This window comes from Equus przewalskii, chromosome X (assembly GCF_037783145.1).
Source record: "Equus przewalskii isolate Varuska chromosome X, EquPr2, whole genome shotgun sequence".
Lineage (NCBI taxonomy): Eukaryota > Metazoa > Chordata > Mammalia > Perissodactyla > Equidae > Equus > Equus przewalskii.
Window position 1 is genome coordinate 30,397,016 of NC_091863.1, and position 24,246 is coordinate 30,421,261.

Sequence of the window (24,246 nt, forward strand, 5' to 3'; positions counted from 1 at the left end):
GCTTATATTTATTTGATCAGAGTCCTGTTTTGAATAACGTACCTTTTAACATCCTGTGGAGGTCAATTTGGGAAACACTCATCTAGTTCAGCCTGCTCCTTTTGCGAGGAATTTGAAATAGAAAATGATTTTCCTGTGTCACACAACTAGTTATCAGATCTCAGTCTCATATTTATTTCCTGATTATCTATTTCATATATGCTTCACTCTTTTTCAGCTTTATCGAGATATAATTGACATGTAACATTATGTAAGTTTAAGTTGTACAACATGATAATTTGATACATGTATATATTGTGAAATGATTGCCACAATAAGGTTAACAGATCCATCACCTCACATAGTTTTTGTGTGTGTGTGTGTTGAGAACTTTTAAGATCCACTCACTTAATGTAGATCTTTCAAATAGACAATGCAGTGTGGATAACTATAGTCACCATGCTGTACATTACATCCCCAGAATTTATTCATCTTAAAACTGGAAGTTTGTGCCTTTTGACTGCCTTCACCCATTCCCCCACCCCTGGCAATCACCAGTCTATTCTCTGGTTTTATGAGTTTGGTTTTTTTATATTCCACATGTAAGTGAGTTCATACAGTATTTGTCTTTCAATGTCTGACTTATTTCATTTAGCATAATGCCCTCAAGGTTCATCCGTGTTGTCACAAATGGCAGAATTTCCCTTTTTATGGCCAAATAGTATTCCAGTGTGTGGGTGTGTACGTATGTATATGTATCACATCTTTTTAATCCAGTCATCTGTCGGATATTTAGGTGTTTCCGTGTCTTGACTATTATAAGTAATCCTACAGTGAACATGGTGATACAGAAATCTCTTTCAAATAGTGATTTCGTTTCCTTCAGAAATGTACCGCTAAGTGGAATTGATGGATCATATGGTAGTTCTCTTTTTTTAATTTCTTGAGGAACTTCCACACTGTTTCCCATAATGGTTACATTCCCACCAACAGAGTATGAGGGTTTCCCTTTCTCCACATCCTCACTAGCATTTGTTATCTCTTGTCTTTTTGATAGGTGATATATCATTGTGGTTTTGATTTGCATTTCCCTGATGATTAGTGATGTTTTCTGTTGTTTTCCTATTGTATATTTCATTCATTTCTGCTCTAATGTTTAGTGTTTCATTTTTCTGCTGACTTTGGGCTTAGTTTGTTCTTCTTTTACTAGTTCCTTGAGCTGTAAAGTTAGGTTTATTTGCGATCTTTCTAATTTCTTAATATGTATTGCTATGAACTTTCCTCACAGAAATTCTTTTGCCGTATCCCACAGGATTTCATATGTTGTATTTCCATTTTCATTTGTTTCAAGATAATTTTTTATTTCCCCTTTCTTGTTTCTTAATATTGATGTTTATTGCTGTAAACTTTTCTCTTAGAATTGCTTTTGCTGTATTCCCTTGGTTTTCTTATGTTGTGTTTATGTATGTGTCAAGATATTTTTTTACTTCCTTTTTAATTTCTTCTTTAATCCATTGGTTGGTCAGGAGTGCGTTGTTTAATTTCCATGTATTTATGAGTTTTCCAGATTTCCTCCTGTTATTTCTGCTTTCATACCATTGTAGTTGGAAAAGATACTTGATATAATTTCTGTCTTCTTGAATTTCTTGAGACTTGTTTTGCAGTCTGCCATATGATCTGTTTTAGAAAAGATTCCATGTATCCTTGAGAAGAATGTGCATTCTGCTGCTATGGATGGAATGTTCTATATATGTCTGTTCTGTCCATTTCATCTATAGTGTTGTTTAAATCCACTGTTTCCTGACAGATTCTCTGTCTGGATGATCTGTCCATTGTTGAGAGTAGGGTATTAAAGTCCCCAACTATTATGGTATTGCTGTTTATGTCTTCTTTTAGTTGTGTTAATATTTGCTTTATATATTTAGGCATTCCCATGTTGGGTTCATGAATATTTATAATTGTTATATCTTCTTGATGAATTGACCCCTTTTTCATTATATAATGACCTTCTTTGTCTCTTATAACCATTTTTAGCTTAAAGTCTATCTTGGCTGATATAAATATAGCTATCTCTGCTTTCTTTTGGTTATCATTTGCTTGGAAAAGCTGTTTCCATCCCTTCACTTCATTCTGTGTGTCCTTAAAGCTAAAGTGAGTCTCTTGTAGGCAGCATATCATCAGTATTTTGTTTTTATCCATTCAGACATTCTGTGTCTTTTGATGGGAGAATTTAATCCATTTACATTTAAAGTAATTGTTGATAGGTAAGCACTTACTATGGTCATGCATTGCTTAATGACAGGAATATGTTCTGATAAATGCATCATTAGGTAATTTCATCACTGTGTGGATATCATAGAGTGTACTTACACAAACATAGATGGTATAGCCTACTACACACGTAGGCAATATGGAACTAATCTTATGGGACCATTGTTGTATATGTGGTCCTTTGTTGACCAAACGTTGTTTTGCAGCACATGACTATATTGCTGTTTTGTTCTGTTGAATTCTTCAGTCATGATTCTTCAGCTCTTAAGATTTTTTTGATGGCTTCTGTTTCTTTGTTGTACTTCTCATTTTGTTCATGCATTGTTTTCCTAATTTCTTGTAGTCATCTGTGTGTTCTTGTAGTTCACTGAAGTTCTTTAAGAGAATTATTCTGAATTCTTTTTCAGACAGTTCGCAGATCTCCATTTAATTAGGGTCAGTTATTAAAGCTTTATTAGTTTCTTTTGCTGGTATGATTTTAACCTGTTTTTTTTGTGATCCTTGATTCCTTGCATTGGTATCTGTGCATTTGTTTAAGCAGTCTCTTCTTCGACTTTACCGGTTCACTTTGGCAGGGAAAGACCTTCACCAGTCACTACAGCTTGAGGGTACTGGAAAGGTCAGCTGGTAGCCTCTATGGGCAGGCAGGGCTTTCTGTTGGGTCTCTAGTTGGGTTAGGCTACTGCCCATGCTCTGAGGTTGGGGGATACTGCTGGCTGGGCTCCAGGGTTGGGTGGGCCTGTTGGCTAGGCTCCATGTTTGAGCCAGGACCACTGGGCAACCATCTCCCTGTTTGGATGGGACTGTTGATTATGCTCTGCAGTCAGGTGGAACCACTAGCTGGGCTCTGCAGTCACCTCTGGTTGGCTGAAGTCCCAGGCTGTGTTCCCTGGCAGGGTGGTGCCACTGGTTGAACCCCACGATTGGACAGGGCTATAGGCTAGGCTCTGCAATCTGCCCCTGGTTGTGTGGGGTCTCAGACTTTGCTCCACAACAAGATGGTGTCACTGGCTGGACTCTGTGTTTAGGCAGGGTTACAGGCAGGGCTTAGTGGTCTGAGGTTGCCTCAGGCCATGCTCTGAAATCAGGCGAGGCTGAAGACTGTGCCCTGAAGTTGAGCAGGGCTGCATTCTGGTCATTGTGATCACGTAAGTCATTGGCTGTGCTCAGCTGGTAGGCAGGGTCAGTAGCTGGGCTTTCTTGTTGGATGGGGCCACAGGCTATGCTCCTTGATTGGGTGGGATTACTGGTTGGGCTTTCTGCCTGGGCAAGGCTGCAGGCTGCGTTCGGTAGTTGGACAGGGCAGTAGGCTGGGATCCTCTGTTTATCAGGGTTGTAGGCTGGGCTCTGTGTTTTGCTGGTACCATAGGCTGGGCTCCCATGTTGCCCAGGGTCACTTTTCAGGCTGCCTGGTTATGTGAGGCCCGAAGCTATGCTCACCAGTTGGGCGGGGCTACTGGCTTGGATCCCTTATCAAGTGGGGCTGTAAGATAGGCTCCTCAGCTGTTCTAGTTCTCTGGCAAGTCCTTCTGGAAGGGTGGGACTGGAGTGTATGCTCAGCACTTGGGCACGGCTTGGAATTTGCTTCCCTTCCTGGGCAGGGTGGTAGAATAGGCTCCACTGCCAGTATGGACCATTGACTGGGAATCCAAATCAGGCAGTACTGCCAACTGAGCTCCCTAGTCAGAGGGGGCCACTGGCTTGACTCTACAGATGGCCAGAGCTGCTGGCTGGGATCTTTGCTGAGGTACTGCTGCAAGCAGGAACACCATTTGCCAAGACCTGGGCACTGTTTTTTATTAGTCACTCCTCTTCTCCATCTCTATCAGATCCCCAGTGGTCAAGCCCTGCAAATTCCTTCAGTGATCCCTGTGAGACAAGCCCTGAGTGGGCCTCCTGGGCAGCATCCCACATGCTGGGGAAGCTGGATGTCCACCTTGGGCTCTCTTTTCCCACTGTAGAAACCATAGGCCCCTGGGGTTGGGGAGCCCTCTTGGTGTGGCACTGTGCCAATGTGGGGGAGGGGCAATGCAGTCAGAGTGTATCTAATCCTCTTACCCTTCTAATGTGGAATTTTCACAGCAGTGTCTTTTCTATGGATAGTTGCTAGTAGGTCTTCTTGTGGGAGGAACTGAAGTTGAGAATGACCTATGTGCCCATCTTGATGACATCACTCTGCCCTATATGCTTAACTTCAAATAGGTTATACATTCCTTAATAGACTGATAAATTGTCTTATAGTTTTGCTTCTCTGGTGCTTAGCTTCATATTGGGAATGTGGCAGGTGAACAATAAATGTGTAATTCTATGATTGAACCCTGTAAGAAAAGGAAGCATTATGGTATGAATTAGCTTCTGTGTATTTATTTTCATCTTTTAAAAACAGAATTGCTGCTCTTCTGTGCATACCTGCATTTGCAGTATGTAGTTTTTTTCCTCCAAAATTTCTGTTGTCAGTAGTTCACAGTTATTCTTATTGTTTATTGGTAATAACTCTGTGGGCTGCTTTGCCTCAGGGATAATTTGATTAGGGGTACTGCTGTTTGACACCATTCAGGAAAATGTTACACTATAAAGGGTATTGGATTTGTCACAGAATGACATTGAAGAGAAACCAGGGATAGGCAAACTAATAACATGCTAGCCTGAGTCTTTTGGCAATTTTGTCCACCATTTTTTGTTGATATCACTGCCTTCCTAAGAGATAAGCATGTGACCAATTTGGTGACTTATTTGGCAAGGGCAGAAATTAATACCAGATAAACAAGGTCATAGTAAGTTGATTTAGAGCCCATGCTTCTAGAATACTGTTTTTCTATCCTGTGAGGCTATATATCTGTTTGTGATGGAGAAAACATTTGTGTAAGGAGACAAGATTGGGATGCACTGAAATGAAAGGCTCATGTTGACCACATCAACTTTAATGGAGCTTATTTGATGTAGTGACTCAGCCTCTGTGAATCTGACTGTGATATGTGTTGTATTTTGTACAGGAAATCATCATCCAGGGACCTGCCAGAGACCACAAGAAAACATGGGGAGGAGTAAGTTTCTCTTCACTTTTAAATTATTTAGACTCTCTCCGTATTAATCCGCTGTATCCAGGAAATTAGATTTGTATCTCAGAGTGTTTTTGTGGACACATAAATTGTATTTCTGGTTAGTGTTAGTAACTTTTTGTCTGAAGCAGGGCTGTACAGAGAAAGACCAACAGACCACATGCACTGGCAAGGGTCTTTTTTTTCCTTCTGTTCTTTTCTGGATATCTCCCAGTACAGAGAGAGAAGGCTCAAACTTGATACTATATAGAGCTGCCCTAATCCAACTTCTTTACAACTCTTAGCAAAGTTACCCATATGCTTCCAATGGCTTCTAAGTTTTGTTGATAATAACATAAACAAAAAAGTGCTTCTACTATGCAATCAATGACAGTATTAAAAAGTTCATCTTTGAGGTTGATTTATAAATGGTTTTGATTTCCCCTGAAATGTTAAAGCCTGGCATTAAGAACCGTTAGATTAATTCCTTTTGTTTATTTTTCCTTTCTCACAAGGCTACTTATGGACAGTGGACAATAGACAAATTTAAGGTCATTTTGTTGTTAATATTAACTAGCCACTAGTGACTTCATAAATAATCCTAATCAGTGTAGACCATAAAATCAGATGCTGTAAAGGACCTCAGAGGGAAACCTGGTGTTGTGTAGCACAGTGAGAAGAGTACTGAACATAGAGAATCAGAGGCCCGAGTTCAAGTTCTACCTCTACTACTTTGATCAAATCCTAGAGCTCCCCTCAACTTGTTTTTTCATCTCTGAGGTAGGATTAATACGTTCTGCACTTCTAGCCTCAGAAAGTTGTGATTGGCGTAATGTGATAATACAGATGCAAGTGTGTTAAGAACTCTAAAGTATAATGGAAGAGAGCAGTGGTATCTGCTCATTGCTGTCCTTATTGAATTTGAACAGTTAAAATGAGGCTACTTGATCAGATGCTTCTGTAGGCAGCAGGGCTGGGACTGGGGTTGTGCAAGTGACAGACAGTGCTTCCTTATGTTTTGTGCTCTGGGTACTTTGCTTGCCCCACCCTAGTATGGGCCCTCGTGGGCAGCCCAGGATTATGGATGAATCATGGAAAATACTTTCCTGAATCTTGCTGAGTCAGATTTTGCCTCTTTTCTCTGGAGCTTCCCTTGGAGATTGATTAGCCTAGGGATTCTGGTTCTTTCTCAACCTTCACAAAAGATACCAATCTCTGATAGTTTAGAAATTTAAAAAAATGAACAAATTAAAAAAAACTGGTCAAAGTTCTGGAACTAATTCATGCCATATCCTAACCCCAAGTCAGCTGTCAGTAGAAGCTTCCAGAATAACTATTGTGCCTTAATCCTTACCTAATCTCAAGCTTTAGGTGGATTTGGAGAATGTTCTCATTGTTGGATTTCATCATGGCCATATGGAAAAGAGAGCTGCACTGAAACAAGTCAACACATTTCTTCTTGTTTCCTCTCTTCCTTTTCAAAATGATCGTCAGGTCATTAGCGAGTAGATCATTAGGTGCTTACTTTAAAAGGTGCCTCAGCAAGTATTTGTTTAAATGGCCAGGCAATTAATAGAGTTCTTGCTAAAGGACAGGACATGGTAATGTAATCTGCAAAGATGGGCATGTTTCCAACCTGGAGATGAGATAAGGAAAGTGCTTCAAAACATGCTGCTTTTACAAACAGAATCTTGTAATAGCAGCATTTTGGCTCTTTGTGTTGACCACTTTAAAAGCATCCTTAACATCCTGAATCGCAAAGACTCTGTCCTTTACTCTCCAAGCTTTACTTAGTTTGCCTGATTACACTTGTTAATTGCTGACACTGTTAGTGGAAAAAAAGATGCTACTGTGTGCTTATTTTTTTCTTTTCTGGCAGTGTACAATGAAGTTTTTACTGGGTTTGGCAAAGACTCTCACAAACATAGCTCAATGTGTCATACAAAGGGACAGCAGAGGAAAACATCACAAAGACATGGGACCAGCCTCATTAATTAAGGAGCCATGAAAACAAAGAACACAGCTGGAAAAACATACACTGTAGGTGAAAAATTAAAATTGAGGTGAATTTCTTTTAGTATTTTTTTTCTCTTTTTTTCTTTTGTGTGTTTGTTTGTTCTTTTGAGGAAGATAGCCCTGAGCTAACATCTGCTACCAATCCTCCTCTTTTTTTGCTGAGGAAGACTGGCCCTGAGCTAACATCCATGCCATCTTCCTCTAGTTTATATGTGGGACACCTGCCCCAGCATGGTTTGACAAGCAGTGCGTAGGTCTGCACCCCAGATCTGAACTGGCAAACCCCAGGCTGCCGAAGCAGAACGCAGAAACTTAATCTCTGTGCCACTGGGCTGACCCCTCTTTCAGTATTTTTTGATATTGGATGAAGAAATTATTTATAAATATGTGTTAGATGAATCATTCTTTAATTTATGTGACATGAAAAAATTTATAAACAAAGTCTTAAAAATGGTGGAGAGGATGAGAACAGACTTGTGTTTTTAATTTCTTACTAGGCCACAGTCAGTATCCATTGAATGTGGCATTGAAATGCCATTTGCTATATATGAGTTCTGAGCTGGGGCTTAGTATTTAGGACTCTTAAGAATTATTATTTTGATATTAACAAGTACCTGTAGAGCACTTCATAACTCACAGATATTTCTCTTATGTTATTTTATTTGCGTTCTAAGAAAACCTTGTGATCTAAGTAGGGATTATTATCTTTATTTTATGTATTCTAAAACTGAAGGTCATGAGAGAAAGTCTTAGCTGAAGTCCACAGCCTATAAATGGAGAGCCAAAATGCAAACCTAGGCCTCCTTATGGCATATCCAGTTTTTATTTTCTTCCAATAAACCATGTTCTGAATACTCTAGTCATCAGTAGTGTAGAAAGTTTATTAAAAACTTAGGAGCTGGGGCTGGCCCTGTGGCCAAGTGGTTAAGTTCACTTGCTCTGCTTCAGTGGCCCAGGGTTTGCCTGGTTTGGGTCCTGGGCGTGGACATGGCACCGCTCATCAGGCCGTGCTGAGGTGGCATCCCACATAGTACAACCAGAAGCACCTACAACTAGAATATACAAGTATGTACTGGGGGGCTTTGGGGAGAAGAAGAAGAAAAAAAAGAAAAAAAGAAGATTGGCAACAGATGTTAGCTCAGGTGCCAATCTTTAAAAAAGAAAACAACTTAGGAGCTGTCTGTTGCTGTGAGAAGTACAGAAGAAAATATTTTCTAAGATCTACAATGATGTTCATATATTTCTCACAGCATGGGGGACTGGACAGATAGGCAGAGAGAAATAGCTCAGTGTTCATCACCATTTATGGCAAGAGCTAAAGCACATGTGTATCAGATAGTGGAGTGCCTCAAATATCAAAATCCTCTGAGCAGCAATGATCCTTGGCTGCAGTGATTCGAAGGCAGCAGCACTGATTGGCAGTCACCAAGTTAAACAACAAGATAAGTCAACTCTGAAGCTTCTTATACACAACCCACGGTGGGAGATGCCTAGAGTAAGGGGCCTAAGACACCACTTACCTGGGGAAAGTCATCATTCTTGATCGATAGGGTTTTATTTTTGCAGTTTTTCTTAACACAAAGAATATAATACATCATAAAACACTAGAACAGTATGAGACATTCAAGGGGAGATGCTGTTACAAGAAAGAACACTATGTATAAATAAAATTATGTATAAGATTTTAGCAGAGAATTAACATTTTCACAAAGAAGAGAATGTAAAGATTTTACAGATGCGTGTATATAGGCTCACAAAATATTATGTGTGTAATACTAGAGTGTTTATCTTTAATCATCTTCAGATGGAAATTAAAACTTTATTCTGCCTTTTCATTCCCCCCTGAGCAGCTGGTTTATTCAAGACAAAATTTCAAAAGTTTCAGTACTCCACAAAGCAATTTCTTGCTAAAAAATTTTGGGGTTATTGTTTTTGTTACAATGTTTGAGTAGAATTTGATTTTTAAGTCAAACCTATTTTCCATCTGAATTTTTTTCTATGAGAGAACACACTTCTCTTACTGCATGTTCTTGTGCTATAGCAGCAATTTATGGCATTTATTAGCCTAATATCAGTTATTAATGGCTAATTTCACTGTCTTTAAGGACACAGCTTCTGGAAGAAATTCATCATGCTGTCTTTAATAGCAAACCACAAGCTGCTCCTACTCTTCTTTTACCAATGAGAGTAATATTTAGCCACAAAACTTCAAAAGGATTAATTTTGTTTAGTTGTATAAAAAACAATACCTGGAATAGCTGAATGACAGTAAGCAGATAGTCTTATTTGTGGAGAATAATTAAAATAAAAATATGAAGATACTTTAGCATTTTTTTCTGTTTCTCCCCTTCCAGTATTTAGTCTTTGGGAATAGCTTTTACCTAGCATAGAAGAAAACCCTCTCTCTATAAAATCTTAATCTGAAAAGTCAGTTTCTATCTTTATTTTCTGTACTTCATGATAACATGCCCTTGATGTTCTAGTATACATGAACATATTTCTGTGCTATGAAGAAACAGTGGCATTTTTGCTGCCAGTTAGTCTTTGTTTTTTATTAAAACACAGCAGCATAATTCCTTTGGGTCCCTGGATGTGCTTGGCTCCTTTAGCCCAGGGAACCCAAATATGTCCCCCTACTTATCAAGACTTAGTGGAAGGAAAGATGGGTTATAGCTACCACAGTAAATCTCTAAGCTCTTAGATTCACTGCTGCTCAGTTGAGGCCAATCCTAAACGTTAACTCTGAGCATACAGCTCCATATTTTCAAACAGAGAATGAATGTTCAAACTGGTAAGGCTTGTAAAGTGACTATCTCATAATGTAGTGCCTAATTTTATTTGACAGCTCCCTGGTTTATAGTTCAAGTGAAGGCACATATTTAAAGACAATTAATTATTTCATTTTCTGGCCTATATTAAATCTGAGAGTCTCTTTATTACAGTAGCATATTCGTGCCTCTGCAGTTTAGATGATGTCACCAATTTATCGTAAACCCTTATCTTCATAATTTTATAACAGTAATACAAGTCTGCTTGAGGCTGACAACAGCCATTATTTTTTCCTGGCGAGTCTTTCCCACCAGAGAAAAATGAGCTATTTAAGGGTCAGGCCACTTTTCTTTTTTTTAACTCGTTATAGTGCTTGATGCTTTTTGTCTTTGATGGAGTCCTCTCTGCCTTTTACTTTTTTAAGAAGAAGAAAACCTTTGGTATGTAAATTTAGAATGGTTTCTCAACCTCAGCACTATTGACTTTTTTTAAAAAAAATTGAGGCAAAATTCACATAACATAGAATTGACCATTTTAAAATATACAGTTCAGTGGCATTTAGTACATTCACAATGTTGTGCAACTATCTTGTTCTAAAACATTTCCATCACCTCCACCGGAGACCCCATACCCACTAAGCAGTCAGTCTCTATTCCTTCCTCTCCCCAGGCCCTGGCAACCTATAATCTGCTTTCTATCTCTATGGATTTATGTATTCTGGATATTGCATATAAATGGAATAATACAATATGTGACCTTTTGTGTCTGGCTTTTTTCACTTAGCATAATGTTTTTTAAATTTATCCATATTATATTAGTATTATTCCTTTTCCTTTCCTTTTTATGGTTATTCCTTTTTATGGCTGAATAATATCCCATTGTATGAACATACCATATTTTGATTATCCATTCATAAGTTGATGGACATTTGGGTTGCTTCCACCTTTTGGCTATTGTAAATAGTGCTGCTATGAACACTGATGTACAAGTTTTTGTTTGAATATCTGTTCTCAGTGCTTTGGAGTATATAGCTAGGGAGTGACTATTGACATTTTGGGCCAGATAATTCTTTATTGGGGGGGGGTACTGTCCCATGCATTGTAAGATGTTTAGCAGCATCCTTGGTCTTTGCTCACTAGGTGCCAGTGGCACCTATTCCAAGTTGTGACAACCAGAGATGTATCTATACACCACCAAATGTTCCCTGGGTTGTAAAATCGCCCAAGGTTGAGACCATTGATTTAGAATAAAGGAAAGGAAATCTTTAGACATAAGCCATAATTCACATATTATGTTGTTTTTCATAGACGTAATTTGAGTCTAAAGGAGAGTATTATATGGTTCCTGAAACCAAGGTGTAGTCCTGCCTCTCTAATTAAGCAGCCATCTCCTTGGATAAGTTACTTAACCTCTGGATTTCATTTTTTTGTCAGTAAAATGAAGGGATTGAGATGGATCAGTGGTTTCCAGTGTGCTCAGTGAAGCCCCAGGGTTTCTGAAGTGGTCCCTGAGGAGCCACCATGAGGGAAGGGAGGAAAATGAAATCCTCCTGGTATGTAGCACCTCCCTTTCAGATAGAGCAAGCAAAAGTTTGAATTCTGCTATCATTTCTAGAGCAAACTCAGATATAAACAACATTGATTTCACCAGTGAAAAGTCATTTCTGAAATCAATGTGCTAACTAATAAAAGCACTAATTTATCAATGAGACTCCATTTCTTAAATCCATTATGCTCTGCTGTTGTGGGCAGGAGGGAAAGATAGCTGAATGCTCTCTTTGAATGCTATTTGAATAGCCACCACTGGAATGTGGCTTTTTGATTAAATGTAGTATGTGTTCTATTAGGACAATTATCCACTCCTAGAGTCTAGATTACAGCTAACTAACACATAGATAATATCATACCATCTGTGTTGACAAGTTGTAAAGCATTCACCATAACATAGAGTTATGTATTTAAAACTATATTTTATATTTGGTGCGTTCTATCTACTTACCTTTTTTCCCAGTAAATGGTGATTATTAGTTATAGTTATTTCCATATTCTTCCATATGGGACAGAACTGTAATCAGTGTAGATGGGAATCCATAACTAAAAAGAAAGTTTTATGATTGTAACAACTGTAAACCCTAGGACTAATGATATTCTTGCTGATATAATTGAAGTACTAGTGATAGGAGAAATACCCATCTTTAGAATTCTCCTGTTTTGATGATTCCACATGATTGTGTGCTTAATTTTGTGCAAATTAGAGCATTTGATATTGTTACCTGCCACATACACAGGTTCTTGACCCGCTACACAAGAGGAGCCAAATAAAAAGTGGAATGCCAGGCTTATGGCAAGAAAAGGGTTTTTATTTCGGATGACGTCAGCCAGGAGATGAGACTGAGCCCCCAAATTCATCTTGTCTCCCTGAAAGATGGGAGGCAAGGGGTTTTTAAAGGTTGCAAGGAATGAGGCTGCTTGTAGGGAGGGGGGAGCCTGTGGCCTTGCTAGTCAGCACTTTCCCACCAGCCTGCATTTGACCTTGTGAGGCTGCTGCTTGGAGGGAGGGGGAGTTAAGGGATTCTGCAGGTGGCTGTTCTTGGCCATCTGTCTCTGTGGTGGATGGTGGATTCTGGCACCAGGAATTCAAGGAGTTGCGGGCCTGGGAAGCTTTAGTTTCTTGATATTCTCTGGATATCAGTTTCCCTACAATAAACTTCAGGGACCTGTGATTAGCCAAAACTTTAGTGTGAGGCCACCTGGGCTTTTAACAATTTGTAACTTTTATTTGGTTGTAAAGCTCAGGGAGTCAAAGGTTAAAGAAACAGATATTTACATATGAGTGTAACTGAAGAAGCAGGGGAAAGGAATGAATGCTTTTGGTTTTAACCCCATATATGCTGGGTTCAATGTAAGGGAACTGATATCAGGGCTGGTATCAACTCCCTCCATTTTATGTTTCTTGCTCAATCTTGAGGGCTTTGGGACGACAGCCCATCTAGCTACTTCCTGCTGAATCAGGGTGTAGATCTGGGCTAGAGGAATGAAGCTGTTTAGCACTCATTTGAAAATATTCTTTTGTTCTTGACTTTAGGTTGACATTTTTTAGAACTTTTGTACCTTGTTCAACAAGTTGGAACAACATCTAAAGGCACATTAAGTATATAACCAGAAGGATAAGAAATATAGACAAGCCAAATTTTAACAGTCCCTGAAAAATGGGCTTAATCTTTTGAGGAATCCAAGAAGACAGCCCTGAAAATCGGTCTAGACCTGGTACCTCTGCAGATACTTGCTGATAAGGGTCATAGGTTGTTCCATCTTATTGAACCAGTCTTTGCATAAGGTGGTGATGCAGGTGGGCTCCCAGAGTTAGGCCTGTCTTGTATAAGTAAGTATTTAATAAGGTATTTAATAAGAGGTATTTTTAGAGAAAGAAAAACAAAATCAGGGTTAATGATTGGAGTACATTATAAATTAGTTCCTGAGCCCCAAGGGGCAACCAATCAAGAAGACTTTTAGGAGTTAGGGTCAAAGCATCTTTTGCAGTTTGAAATGTCTCTGATGGTGTCATTGGGCTCTCAGGTATCTTGCTGAGTGACTTACATAGTAGCAGGCATGAATCTTTTTAAGTTTATATTAAGATGACTAGCTTCAGTTTGCAAGGTTTCAGGAAAAAGGGCGGATTCAGTCTCGATTCTCAATGAAAATGATGGAAAAAGTAGAAAACGTTAGTTTGGAGATTTGTTATTTTGGATATTTCAGGAGACTAGAAGAATTCAGGATCCAATCCAGTTAACAGATATAAAACAAAAAGCTCAAAGACAATTATCAGAACCAAAATCCAATATTCATGAACCTGTACCATAGTTTCTACTGAAACATAATATTTTCTCTCTCTAAAATCACCCTTATTTTTACTAAAGATGGTCAAATTAAGACCCATTGGTTTACAAAATAATACAAAAACTTATTTATAAAAATAAGTTTAATAAACTTGGCCCAGTTAGTTACATAAATACAGTAAGAACAGCAATTGATCATATAGGCTCTTTCAAATTTGCTTTGCTGGAACTTTTTATGAGGAGTTTTAGACTGAACTTAGATTGAAGGCCTCTCAAGGCCAGGAAAGGCAGATCAAGAACTTGTTATTAGACTCCTCCTGTAATACATACAGATTTGGGTGAATTCCTCTCTTCTCTTGAGGCTCCCCAAAAAGATTTTGAGGTTCCCTGCACCTGCTGGATAAGTGACCTTACTTACTTACCAGGTAAGGTTGCTGGGAACGTGTAAGCAAGGCACCAGGCAAATATTTACAAGTGGCTTTATTCCAAAAAGTCAACCTTTATTCCTCAAAAGCTGTCTTGTCATATCTGAGTCTTTATTGTTACTCTCAAATATGACATTCCAGTAAAGCCTCAGTAATATAACCAGTGTTTCCAGTTGTGTCCTGTTATAAGAAGAACAGATCCTTATTGAACTTATACAAACAACCATATTGCCATGAAAATAAGAATACTTATTCATCAGGAGTTTTCACATTTTGGAGGGATCAGATAGAAAAAAATAAATGTTTCAATTCTGTTTACAAATTGTTCTAAGTTATAGTTCCTTAAGAGAATAAAGAAAAAGTTTTCTTAAATCTGAAAAAACAAAAATTTAAAAATCCACAATATGTTAAACAAAAATTCATAAAAATTATAATCACCCCATCAGTTTATTTAGTTTTATATAACCAACTCTTGATCTTCTGTTGGCGGTTTCATGAGGCCATCAGTTTTTCAGTTCTATAATTTCTTGCCCAGTTCAGTTTCATAATCTGAAAGTTTATCAGAAAGCTGTATTCTAGAGCATGTGTCAGAGTCCTTTCCATGAATCTCTCTGAAGATGAAACATATTTGCAAAAACATCAGAGTAAAACAACTGTCTGCAAACAACAAAACACTTTAAAAAATGGCAATTGACAAAAAAACTTGGCTATTTCTTTGACATACAACACTTTGAAACAACCAGAATTATGGTTGATAATCAGGACAGATCAGAATTTTAGGAATGTTACATAATTTTCAAAACATTTATATCAATAACATTTACCCATATAATATTATAGGTCCCCATGAAACAGTGTTTAGTTATCCCTTTAACCATGGTGACAACCAAAGATCTTGAAGGCAAACAGAGAGAGCCAAATAGTTAAAAAACAAAAAACAAAAAAAACCTTAATAGAGAGACCTCAGTCTTTTTGAACATAGGAGATTATTTCAACAAAACATAGTTTTTCTGTCTTTTAGGTAAACTTAAAGGTAAAGAAAAACCTTTTATAACCTCTTTATCAAGAGCAGACTAAAAGTTCAGGAAAATTGTTCTTTTAAGAAAGAGAGTGAGTCAAATTTTAATTTTCGCACCAGTGTCTTTTGACATCAAAACTTACTTATTTAATTGGCTTTACTTTAATCTTAGTCAACTTGACCAGGCATAAAACTTTTCAGGATTTTCCTTTTACAAACTTTCTGTCACTTCCTTTTTACATTAAGAATTTGTCCAATGTCGTCTTTTTTTTTTAGTACTTTAGGATAAATTTATCATTTTTAACAAAACAAAAATATCTCTCTTTTTATCTTTTTTTACTGGAAACATATGTTTTACTTGTCTTGTATACAGACTTTTTAGAAATATGTGTTTTCTCATAGAAAATTTCTCAGCATGTACAAAACATGTTTATCAATAAACTTAAGCATCTTTTAGTTTCTCTGAGATAAGAAACCACAGGCAGACAAATCTATGCCCAATAATCAATTTCTACTATTTTATATTATGTGAAAATGACCTAGATACTCAACACATTTTATCATTTAACTTAATTTAGTAAAACTCTAAAGTTGTAAGTTACCAAAAAGATTTTGGGAGCTGGTTTTCAAATACACAGACCATAAAACATAATTATTGCACTCAAAAACTTTTGCCCATCTTTATCTATTTAAATTCTTTGTTTCCAGCAATTATGTTTAGATTATTCTCAAAGAGTTTGTGTGACATTAAAGCATTTAGCCACCATCTTAAGTTGTTTTAAGTACATACATCATAATCCATAATTATTGTTAAAAAGTTTCTCTAAAAACTTTTATTTTTTTACATCTATTTAGTTTACTTGTCCTCAACAATTATATTTAGATCATCTGTAAAAACCATCTACAAAAAACATGAGACATCAAACAAAATCAGCTATTATTTTAAGTTGTGAACTTTTGCTGACAAATTTTGTAACAGATAACATGTCTGTATCATATCCAATGTTGATAACTCTGAAAATATATTTATTTTAATCAAACCAACAAACTTAAACAGGCTTTTATTTACCAAAGATTATTTTATATCATGTTACATAATTTTGTCTTTTAGAAGTTTCTGCATATTAAGTGAAGACTGCATTCTATTATGAGAGGTTTTGAATCCCCTCTTTTAAGGGTAGCCCTTAAGGTGGACTCAGCTGAAACAGAGGTTCCCCAGAATGGCCATTACAATTTCAAATTATCTCAAAAGTTTATACTTATTTTCACGTGCTGAATTTTAGATCAGGAATTTCAGGGGAGTTGAAGTGGGGAAGCTCAGCAAGAGAGGAGAGAGGAGCAGCAGATTTGGCTTTGGCTGCTGGCATGTTTAATTGTTTAATTATTTTCTTTTAAAGAAACAGTAAAATATTCCTGATTTTATTTAGAACCTTCAAAAGATTAAAATAGGCTTCCTATTGGTTGTTTAACTTTGTAGCTGGCTTTTTCCAATTGCATATGTAAATACACCAGTTTGGGTGAACTGAAATTGCCCCATTTTGGCCATTTTAAAGTGAGTTCTCCTTTAGCATGTTTAATTAACATTGCCTGAAGGGTGGATTTATATGCTCTTACAATATCAGGCAGGGGAAATGTTCCCCAGTGAGACATAATGTTTATCCCCATAACATAATCTATAGCACAGCCAGGCAAAAGAGATACAGTCATTTTACATAAAGCTCATTTAAATATACTGAGTTTTATAAAACTTTATCTTTTATCAACTCTTATACCTCTAATTATAACTTATATTAGAATTCCATTAACAAGTAATATTGTGTAGGGGAAGCATTTCTAGCCAGACATGACGTCTGTTTCCAGAAAAACATTCAGGCAAAGTTAACATGACCTCTTTATATGATATTAGCTTAAACACTTTAATCTTTATAGTCTTAGCATCCTGAGTAGCCTAACTGTTGCCCCAAACAATTGTTGGTCAGGTTTCTCATCGTGATTTCTGTCTTCTGGCTTTTTAAATTCTTTCAAATTGGGGTGAATAGAACAGGCCTGTCTGAGTTCCTTTAATGTCCTTTGTTTTAACTTTATTTATGTCTGTTCTATTCATCCCATTTTCCTTTTTAATAACTAAAGATTTCCATCCTGTTGGGATGAGTCCTGTGACTCTTCCCTTTCTGATTTCTCTTCGTTAACTTAATGTTTTCATTAGCACCTGTAAGACCACAAGAAGAAGCTGAGACCCCAAGTTTGATTATGTTTTTAAGACTAGTCATTGTATTTTCCTTTTAATTTGGTCTTTTCATAGGTATCAATAAAACAGTTGTTATGATGAGAGCTCTCTAAAAATTTTTCCAACTTAAGGAGCCATTGTTTGGCCATTTTCCCTCCAGAGTCTAAAGAATCTTGTGGCTATGTGGTGTTACAAAAGAAAATTATCCCTTTTAGACATTGGCTTATGACTATAGGTTAACCAATCAGCCAAAATTTTTCCCAAGGGGCTCTTAGGTAGAATAGATGCAGCACCACCCATGTTAACACTTTTCTTAAAAAAAAAACAGAAATAGAGATGGACAGACACACAGCTCCAGACAGAGAAAAAACAGACATCAGTGAACCGATTTAGGGTAGAAAGTCCTACAACTGTTCCCACTCCAAATGTGCACCCAGATGGCCCCTCCATGAATGGAAAGGACCCCAGAAGGAGGAGAAGGAAGTTCACAGGTATCTCCGAGGTGACTTACCCTATTCCAGATTGAGTCCTTTGACTCATCAGAAGCAAAAACAAACAAACAAACAAACAAATCTAAGCCTGTTTCCTTGCTATAAGAAAATGTGCCTAGGGCCAGTGGTGCTGGGTCAGAGAGAAAGTACTAGGGGCAGCCTCTAGGGCAGATCATCTAGGCAGCTGCTGGACTGCTTCCCAGGAAATCCCAGTTGGCCTGGGGCCGCAGAGCCATGGGCAAAGAGCCTCCTGGCTGGTTTGCCAAATTGTTACCTGCCACATACACAGATTCTTTTCCCTCCACACAAGAGGGGCCAAAGAAAAGCTGGCATGCCAGGCTTATGGCGAGGAAAGGGTTTTACTTCAGGTGACATCAGCTGGGAGACGAGAGTGAGCCCTCAAATTTGTCTTGTCTCCCTGAAAGATGGAAGGCAAGGGGTTTTTAAAGGCTGCAAGGAATGTGGCTGCTTGTAGGGAGGGGTGAGCCTATGGCCTTGCTAGTCTGTGCTTTCCCACCAGCCTGCATTTGACCTTGTGAGGCTGCTGCTTGCAGCTAGGGGAAGATAAGTGATTCCACAGGTGGGTGTCCTTGGCCATCTGTCTCCGTGGTGGATGGTGGATTCTGGCACCAGGAAGCTGAGGAGTTGGGGGCCTGGGAAGCTTTAGTTTTTTGATATTCTCTGGACATTAATTTTCCTATAATAAACTTCAAGGACCTGTGGTTAGCCAAAACTTGAGTGTAAGCCCAGTGTGAGGCCACCTGGGCTTTAACAATTTATAACTTTTGCCAATGTTTTCTTATTTTTTTCTTCTCCCCAAAGGCCCCCAGTCCTTGGTTCTATATTGTAGTTGTAGGTCCTTCCAGTTGTGCTACTTGGGTTGCCACCTCAGCATAGCCTGATGAGTGGTGTCATGTCCGCGTCTAGGATCCCAACCAGCGAAACCCTGGGCCACCAAAGCAGAGCACATGTACTTAACCAGTCAACTACGGGCGGCCCCTAACAATTTGTAACTTTTATTTGGTTATAAAGCTCAGGGAGTCAAAGGTTAAAGATACAGATATTTACATATGAGTGTAACTAAAGAAGCAGGGAAAGAGGATGAGTGCTTTTGGTTTTAACCCCATATATGCCGAGTTCAATGTAAAGGAACTGACATCAGGGCTGGTATCACTATTTCTATATTTGTTTCCTGCAGGTGAGGTACATCCCCTGGTCCATAAATATCATGCATTACAGTACCATACATTTAAACCAATTGTTATAATTGCTAGTGACTTGGTTGCTGTCATCTACCATTTCATGAAGAATTCTTTTTGATAAAGAGTTCTAAATTGTAAAATTCCTTCAAAGAAAAGTTGGCCTTTTACCTTCCTTTGTTGGAGAATCTATTAGACCATTTCCCTGTATTTCTTATTCCTTACAAAGAATAAAATGGTTAGACAAGAGACATCTGAATATACAATCTAAAATTTGGCTTTAAAGAAAACCATACTGAGTTAGTAAGACTCACTCAGGGGGGAACCATGTTTATTTTGTTTTTAAAGAATATTGACTTTATAGATGTACATTACCTCTTTTGTCTTCTCTCCTATAGAACTCCATTTCTGGCATTTTATCCACACTTAGTCCTGGAAACCTGCCTCTTATCATCTGGCATTTCTTTGCATATCTCCAGTAGCACAAAGATACATTTTTTAAAAGTCTTAGGTAGCGATCATAACCACCACATTATCCTTAAGAAGCAGGTTCAGGATATTAAAGATATTAATAACAATTATTTCTTCTCTCAAACCCTGAGAATTCCTACTCTGACTAGCTCAGTGCTACAGCCTTCAAATTATTTTTTAAATATCTAAGTTCTTGAATAGGTTTCTGCTCCCTAATTTCTGTGAAAATATATAGTATGTGCCACTCTAACTAAGTTATCAGTTTGTGACAAACTTGTTGGGTACATGAACACCACCATACAACAAATTCTCAATTATAAACCTACCCGCTATGAAAGAATAAACCTTTAATTTCCACAAATAGGTTACAGTGGTGAAATACAATTGGGAAATATTCTATTTTTTCAGCCTTCCTAAATAATAGGATGATCCAAATAGCATCTTTTTAGTTTGCATAATTTTCTTTTAATATGAGACTTTGTTTTTCTAGGGAAAGTTATTTCCATCAGTCTGTGATTAGAAATACCTGTTTAATACCTGTTTCGGTAGAAAAAGCCTTGAAGGCATTGTATGCATGTACAAATGAGTAAATAATAGTATCAAAATGGCTTAGAAGCAAGAAAACAAGGAATTATGAGTATGAATGACACTTCCTAAGATTTCTTTTTTTATATAAATCTGAGAACAGAGTTGGGTGGGGAGGTTGCCTTGTTGATTTTTCTCTTCTTGTTTATTTTTGTTGTTGTTGGTTTGGGGCATGATGGTTGCTTGCCTGGAAAATGATATAGTCCTATCTCAAAAAGATTTGGATGTGATACATTACTGCCACTTGGCAAAACTTTTCAATTATAAAATGCTTCACAGTTACAACTGAAAGGACCTAAGAAATCATGTATAACAACTTAGCTTCACAAATTTGGAGACAGGCCTAGATAAATTAAGCAACAAATGCAGAATCATGCAGCAAGTTTAGTGCCAGAGCTGAAATAGAAACCTTCATATCCTGACTACAAATTCAGGACATTTTCACCATACCTCACTTTTCTCTTTTCCTGCAGTTTCATATATCTGAATATGGGGTTGGTGAAAGTGGTGAACAGATACTGGCTTTTTTAGACTTCGACAAGATAGTCTCAAAAGGCAGTTTTCATGTGACAAACAGAAGGTTCAAATAATTGGATAGCTTAGCATGTTCTGCAATCTTTTGTGAGAAATTCACAACTAAATAAGGTATTAGAGATTTATAGCTTCATGGTTAGCCTGTGGATTCATTATAGATTCAGTCTGTGGTTCACCAGCATTTACACACCATTGTCTAGGAACAAACTTTCTGATGAATACATACATTTTCCAGATTGTTGATGCTTACCTTCTTACTAAGTGTTAAAAGAAAACTTTTTGAAAACTGTTTTTATGGAAATAGTTCTAAAATAGATAGTATAATTTACTGCATTCCTAAACAATATCCTAAACATCACATGGTCCTTTCTTGATGACTCAGATTCACCATTGTAAACATAATCATTGATGCCTACAGCTGTGGAAGCTGTTAGTGTGAGGGGGGTTAGAGCCTACTCTAAAATAACCCTCAAAGAGCCCTCTGTCTCTTTTCCCTTGTCTTCAGATTAATCAGCTTTCACTTCTTGTTGCTGTCAGTGTGTTGATCTAGTTCAGCCCACCTCTGCCCCTTCTACTTTTCAGCTTTAATGTGTGGTGAGGCTTTCAATTCCCATAGCCAGGCTCATGGATGAGGGTTGAATAAATTGATTGATTAATCTAAGGGAGTTGGGGCTCCCTGTAGGTAAAGTATAAGATAAGTTGTAATGCACGTCCTTAGTCATCTCGTGTTTCTAAGTTCATGAGACTGGGTTTATTTGAGTGACTTCTGCATAAATGATGTATTACTATCATTAATATCCACAATGATTATGTAAAATATTCACTAGCTACCTGAACTATCAAATAACCTAGAAATCAATAGAACATAATTTCTTTATTGTTTTTTGTTGTAGCTACTCATGATTCTCTAAACATATCTGTCATGGGTGTAATTGTCATTTCTTAATCCTTCTTAAGAGCTTATTTGTGGTCTGTTGTTAAAATTCTAATGATGATAGGCTATCAACATACCAAGATTGAAGTTAATAAAAGTAAGCATATAAGTTATGGTAAAGGATGCATACCATGAGTTTGTTACAAATATCAGGTCCTTATAAATAAGGACCAGAAATAGACCTTAATTTACATTCTGATGAATTTCTGAAATTTTCAAATCTCGTGATATCCCCAAAATATTTATGAATCATCAAAGTATATTATAGCCACTGCATGATGTTACATAATTGAAAGGACCTATGAGATTCTGATAAGGCTTTAATAATGGCCAAAGGTACAGTGCAGCAGGAGAAAGATGGCTCCTAAGGCCATTTTTAGTTATACAGGTCGTGCTTTGTCTTCTAATTGTGAACCACCAAGATATGTGCAAGATAACCTTGGTGTCAGGAGAGCCAAGGCACAAGTTTACTGAGAATCTTTGACCACACTGGTCACATAGCTGAAAGTAGGCTTCATAATCAATTAAATCAGATTCAAACCATCAATCTATACGTTTTCAACAATGTCGACAAGCTAGTACAGAGTGCCTCCAAGGGAGTTTCAGACTTTTAAACAGCACTTTATAAAGCTAGTACGTTTCATCCCAAACTTGACCAAGGAGACCAAACTCCCAGGCATCCCTGGAGTTAAGCATATAGACTCACTGCAAGTTAACCCTGTCCTTACTCATTTATTCTGTATTTTCTAAGTGTATTTTTATTATTGGCTTGGTAAATCTCTTGTTTTTCCTTTCATGGAATAACTGCCACCATGACAGTGACAACTAGTCATACTACTGTTTATTGAACATCCATTCTTTGCCAAGATCTGAGCAAAGTGCTTCATGTACATTACCTTGTTTATAACCATGAGATTGGAGCTGTTATTCCGATTTTACAGATGAAGAAGGGAAGCTTAGGGTTTTTGCTTTCCTCACATAGCTGTTTGCACTAACAAGTCTTTTTGCTACTTTCTAAGTGTATAACCGATGTGCATTACTTAACAAGCTTGGGATACCAATGAGATCACTTTTGTTATTCAAATTAAACAACCACAGACCTTGGTAATACAAGAATGTCCTTCTTCCTTCCCTGACCAACCCTGTTTCTATGAGAAATTCAGGAACTCTAGGGTTGCATATTAGGTCTAGAGGAGTAGGCCATGAGCCTTGCATTGAAGAAAAGATAATAGAATGCTACGTTCATTTGTAGAAAGTCCCTATTCTCTGTTATTTTTCATGTTCTTGCTACCATTACTACTATTGCTGGTATACGTCAAAACGAGGGCACCCAAACCAGGCTTTCACATACCCAGAACAGTTCCAAGGACACTGAAGGGATCACTAGAGTAACTGAGGCATAGATTGCCTCAGCTGGGCTGGTAGTAATTTCCAGCAATGCTGGGAAAAGAAAAGGGCCCCCTTCCTACCTAGCATTTCACTCACCTGTGCTCAGTCCATTAAACAGCAGGCCTGATTTCCCAATGTTTCAGCTATTTAGTGACCCTGTTGTTTCAGTTTTCACATCCCTAGCCTTTTCCCCAGGCAAGCTCATAGAACCCGAGTGGCTAATTGAGGAAAGACTAGCTTAGGAAAACCTACAAATGAATGATATGACTGGATAGTGTAGGGGGCTACACCGTATTCTTTCTCTGCTAGCTGTAACTTTTATCAGGGCGGCAATAACCCATCTGATGGGTTTCAGTAACTGAACTTTCAAAAGGGATCTTGGTCTCCTTCCTCAGAGAAGGAGCTTCCCAGCCCATTCAAGCTTGGTGTGCTAGATTTGAGAGAGCAGTGGCAAGACTCCATCTGTCTTCAGAACCCCTAGGTCAGAGGTTCCCAAACTTTCCGAATTTATGGTGCCCTGAGTTGTCACAGTGATTTTTTTGTAGCAGCCACAGCCTAAAAGAAATACCTGATAGTTCCATTTATTAAGTAATAAGGTCTAAACAACTTAATAAGTATTTACATCCTGACAACTTAGTAGCCATTTGAAAAAAATACTATACATAAATTGATAGAAATTAATATTTTTATTTCAGTCTTAGATAGCCATGGAATTACTTCCTAACGGGATGTATGTGCCTGTTGGGCACCACACAGCTTCTTAAACCTTGGAATAAAATTGGATACTGTCACCTCCATTTCCTGTTCTGCATTGATTTTTCACATAGCACTTGTTTTTTTTTAATCACAGTCAAAAATCCATCTTCACAAAGGAAATGCATGTGGAACTATCTAATGGTGAAACTGTGAACCACCTTAAGCTAGTAGTTTGTGTGATGTCCAACAGATATTGAGTATGAATGCATTTCCTTCAAAAATCTAAAATATCCTGCACATTCTCCATGAATTTGCTGCAGCAACCTGGGGGGCCTTGGTGCACACTTTAGGAACCATGGTGCTAGGTTT

At 37.8% G+C, this 24,246-nt stretch overlaps 1 protein-coding gene across 6 annotated transcripts in view; it reads left to right on the top strand.

Annotated features, from left to right (window-relative positions):
• The window catches only part of PRRG1 (proline rich and Gla domain 1), a 138,543-nt gene that overhangs the window by 67,519 nt on the left and 46,778 nt on the right, over positions 1 to 24,246 (top strand). For all 6 annotated transcript variants that reach the window (XM_070606333.1, XM_070606330.1, XM_070606334.1 and 3 more), the window contains exon 2: positions 5,244 to 5,294. In XM_070606333.1, coding sequence (XP_070462434.1) covers positions 5,285 to 5,294 — 10 coding nt within the window. In that variant the 5' untranslated portion in view covers positions 5,244 to 5,284. The remainder of the gene's footprint in view (positions 1 to 5,243; positions 5,295 to 24,246) is intronic.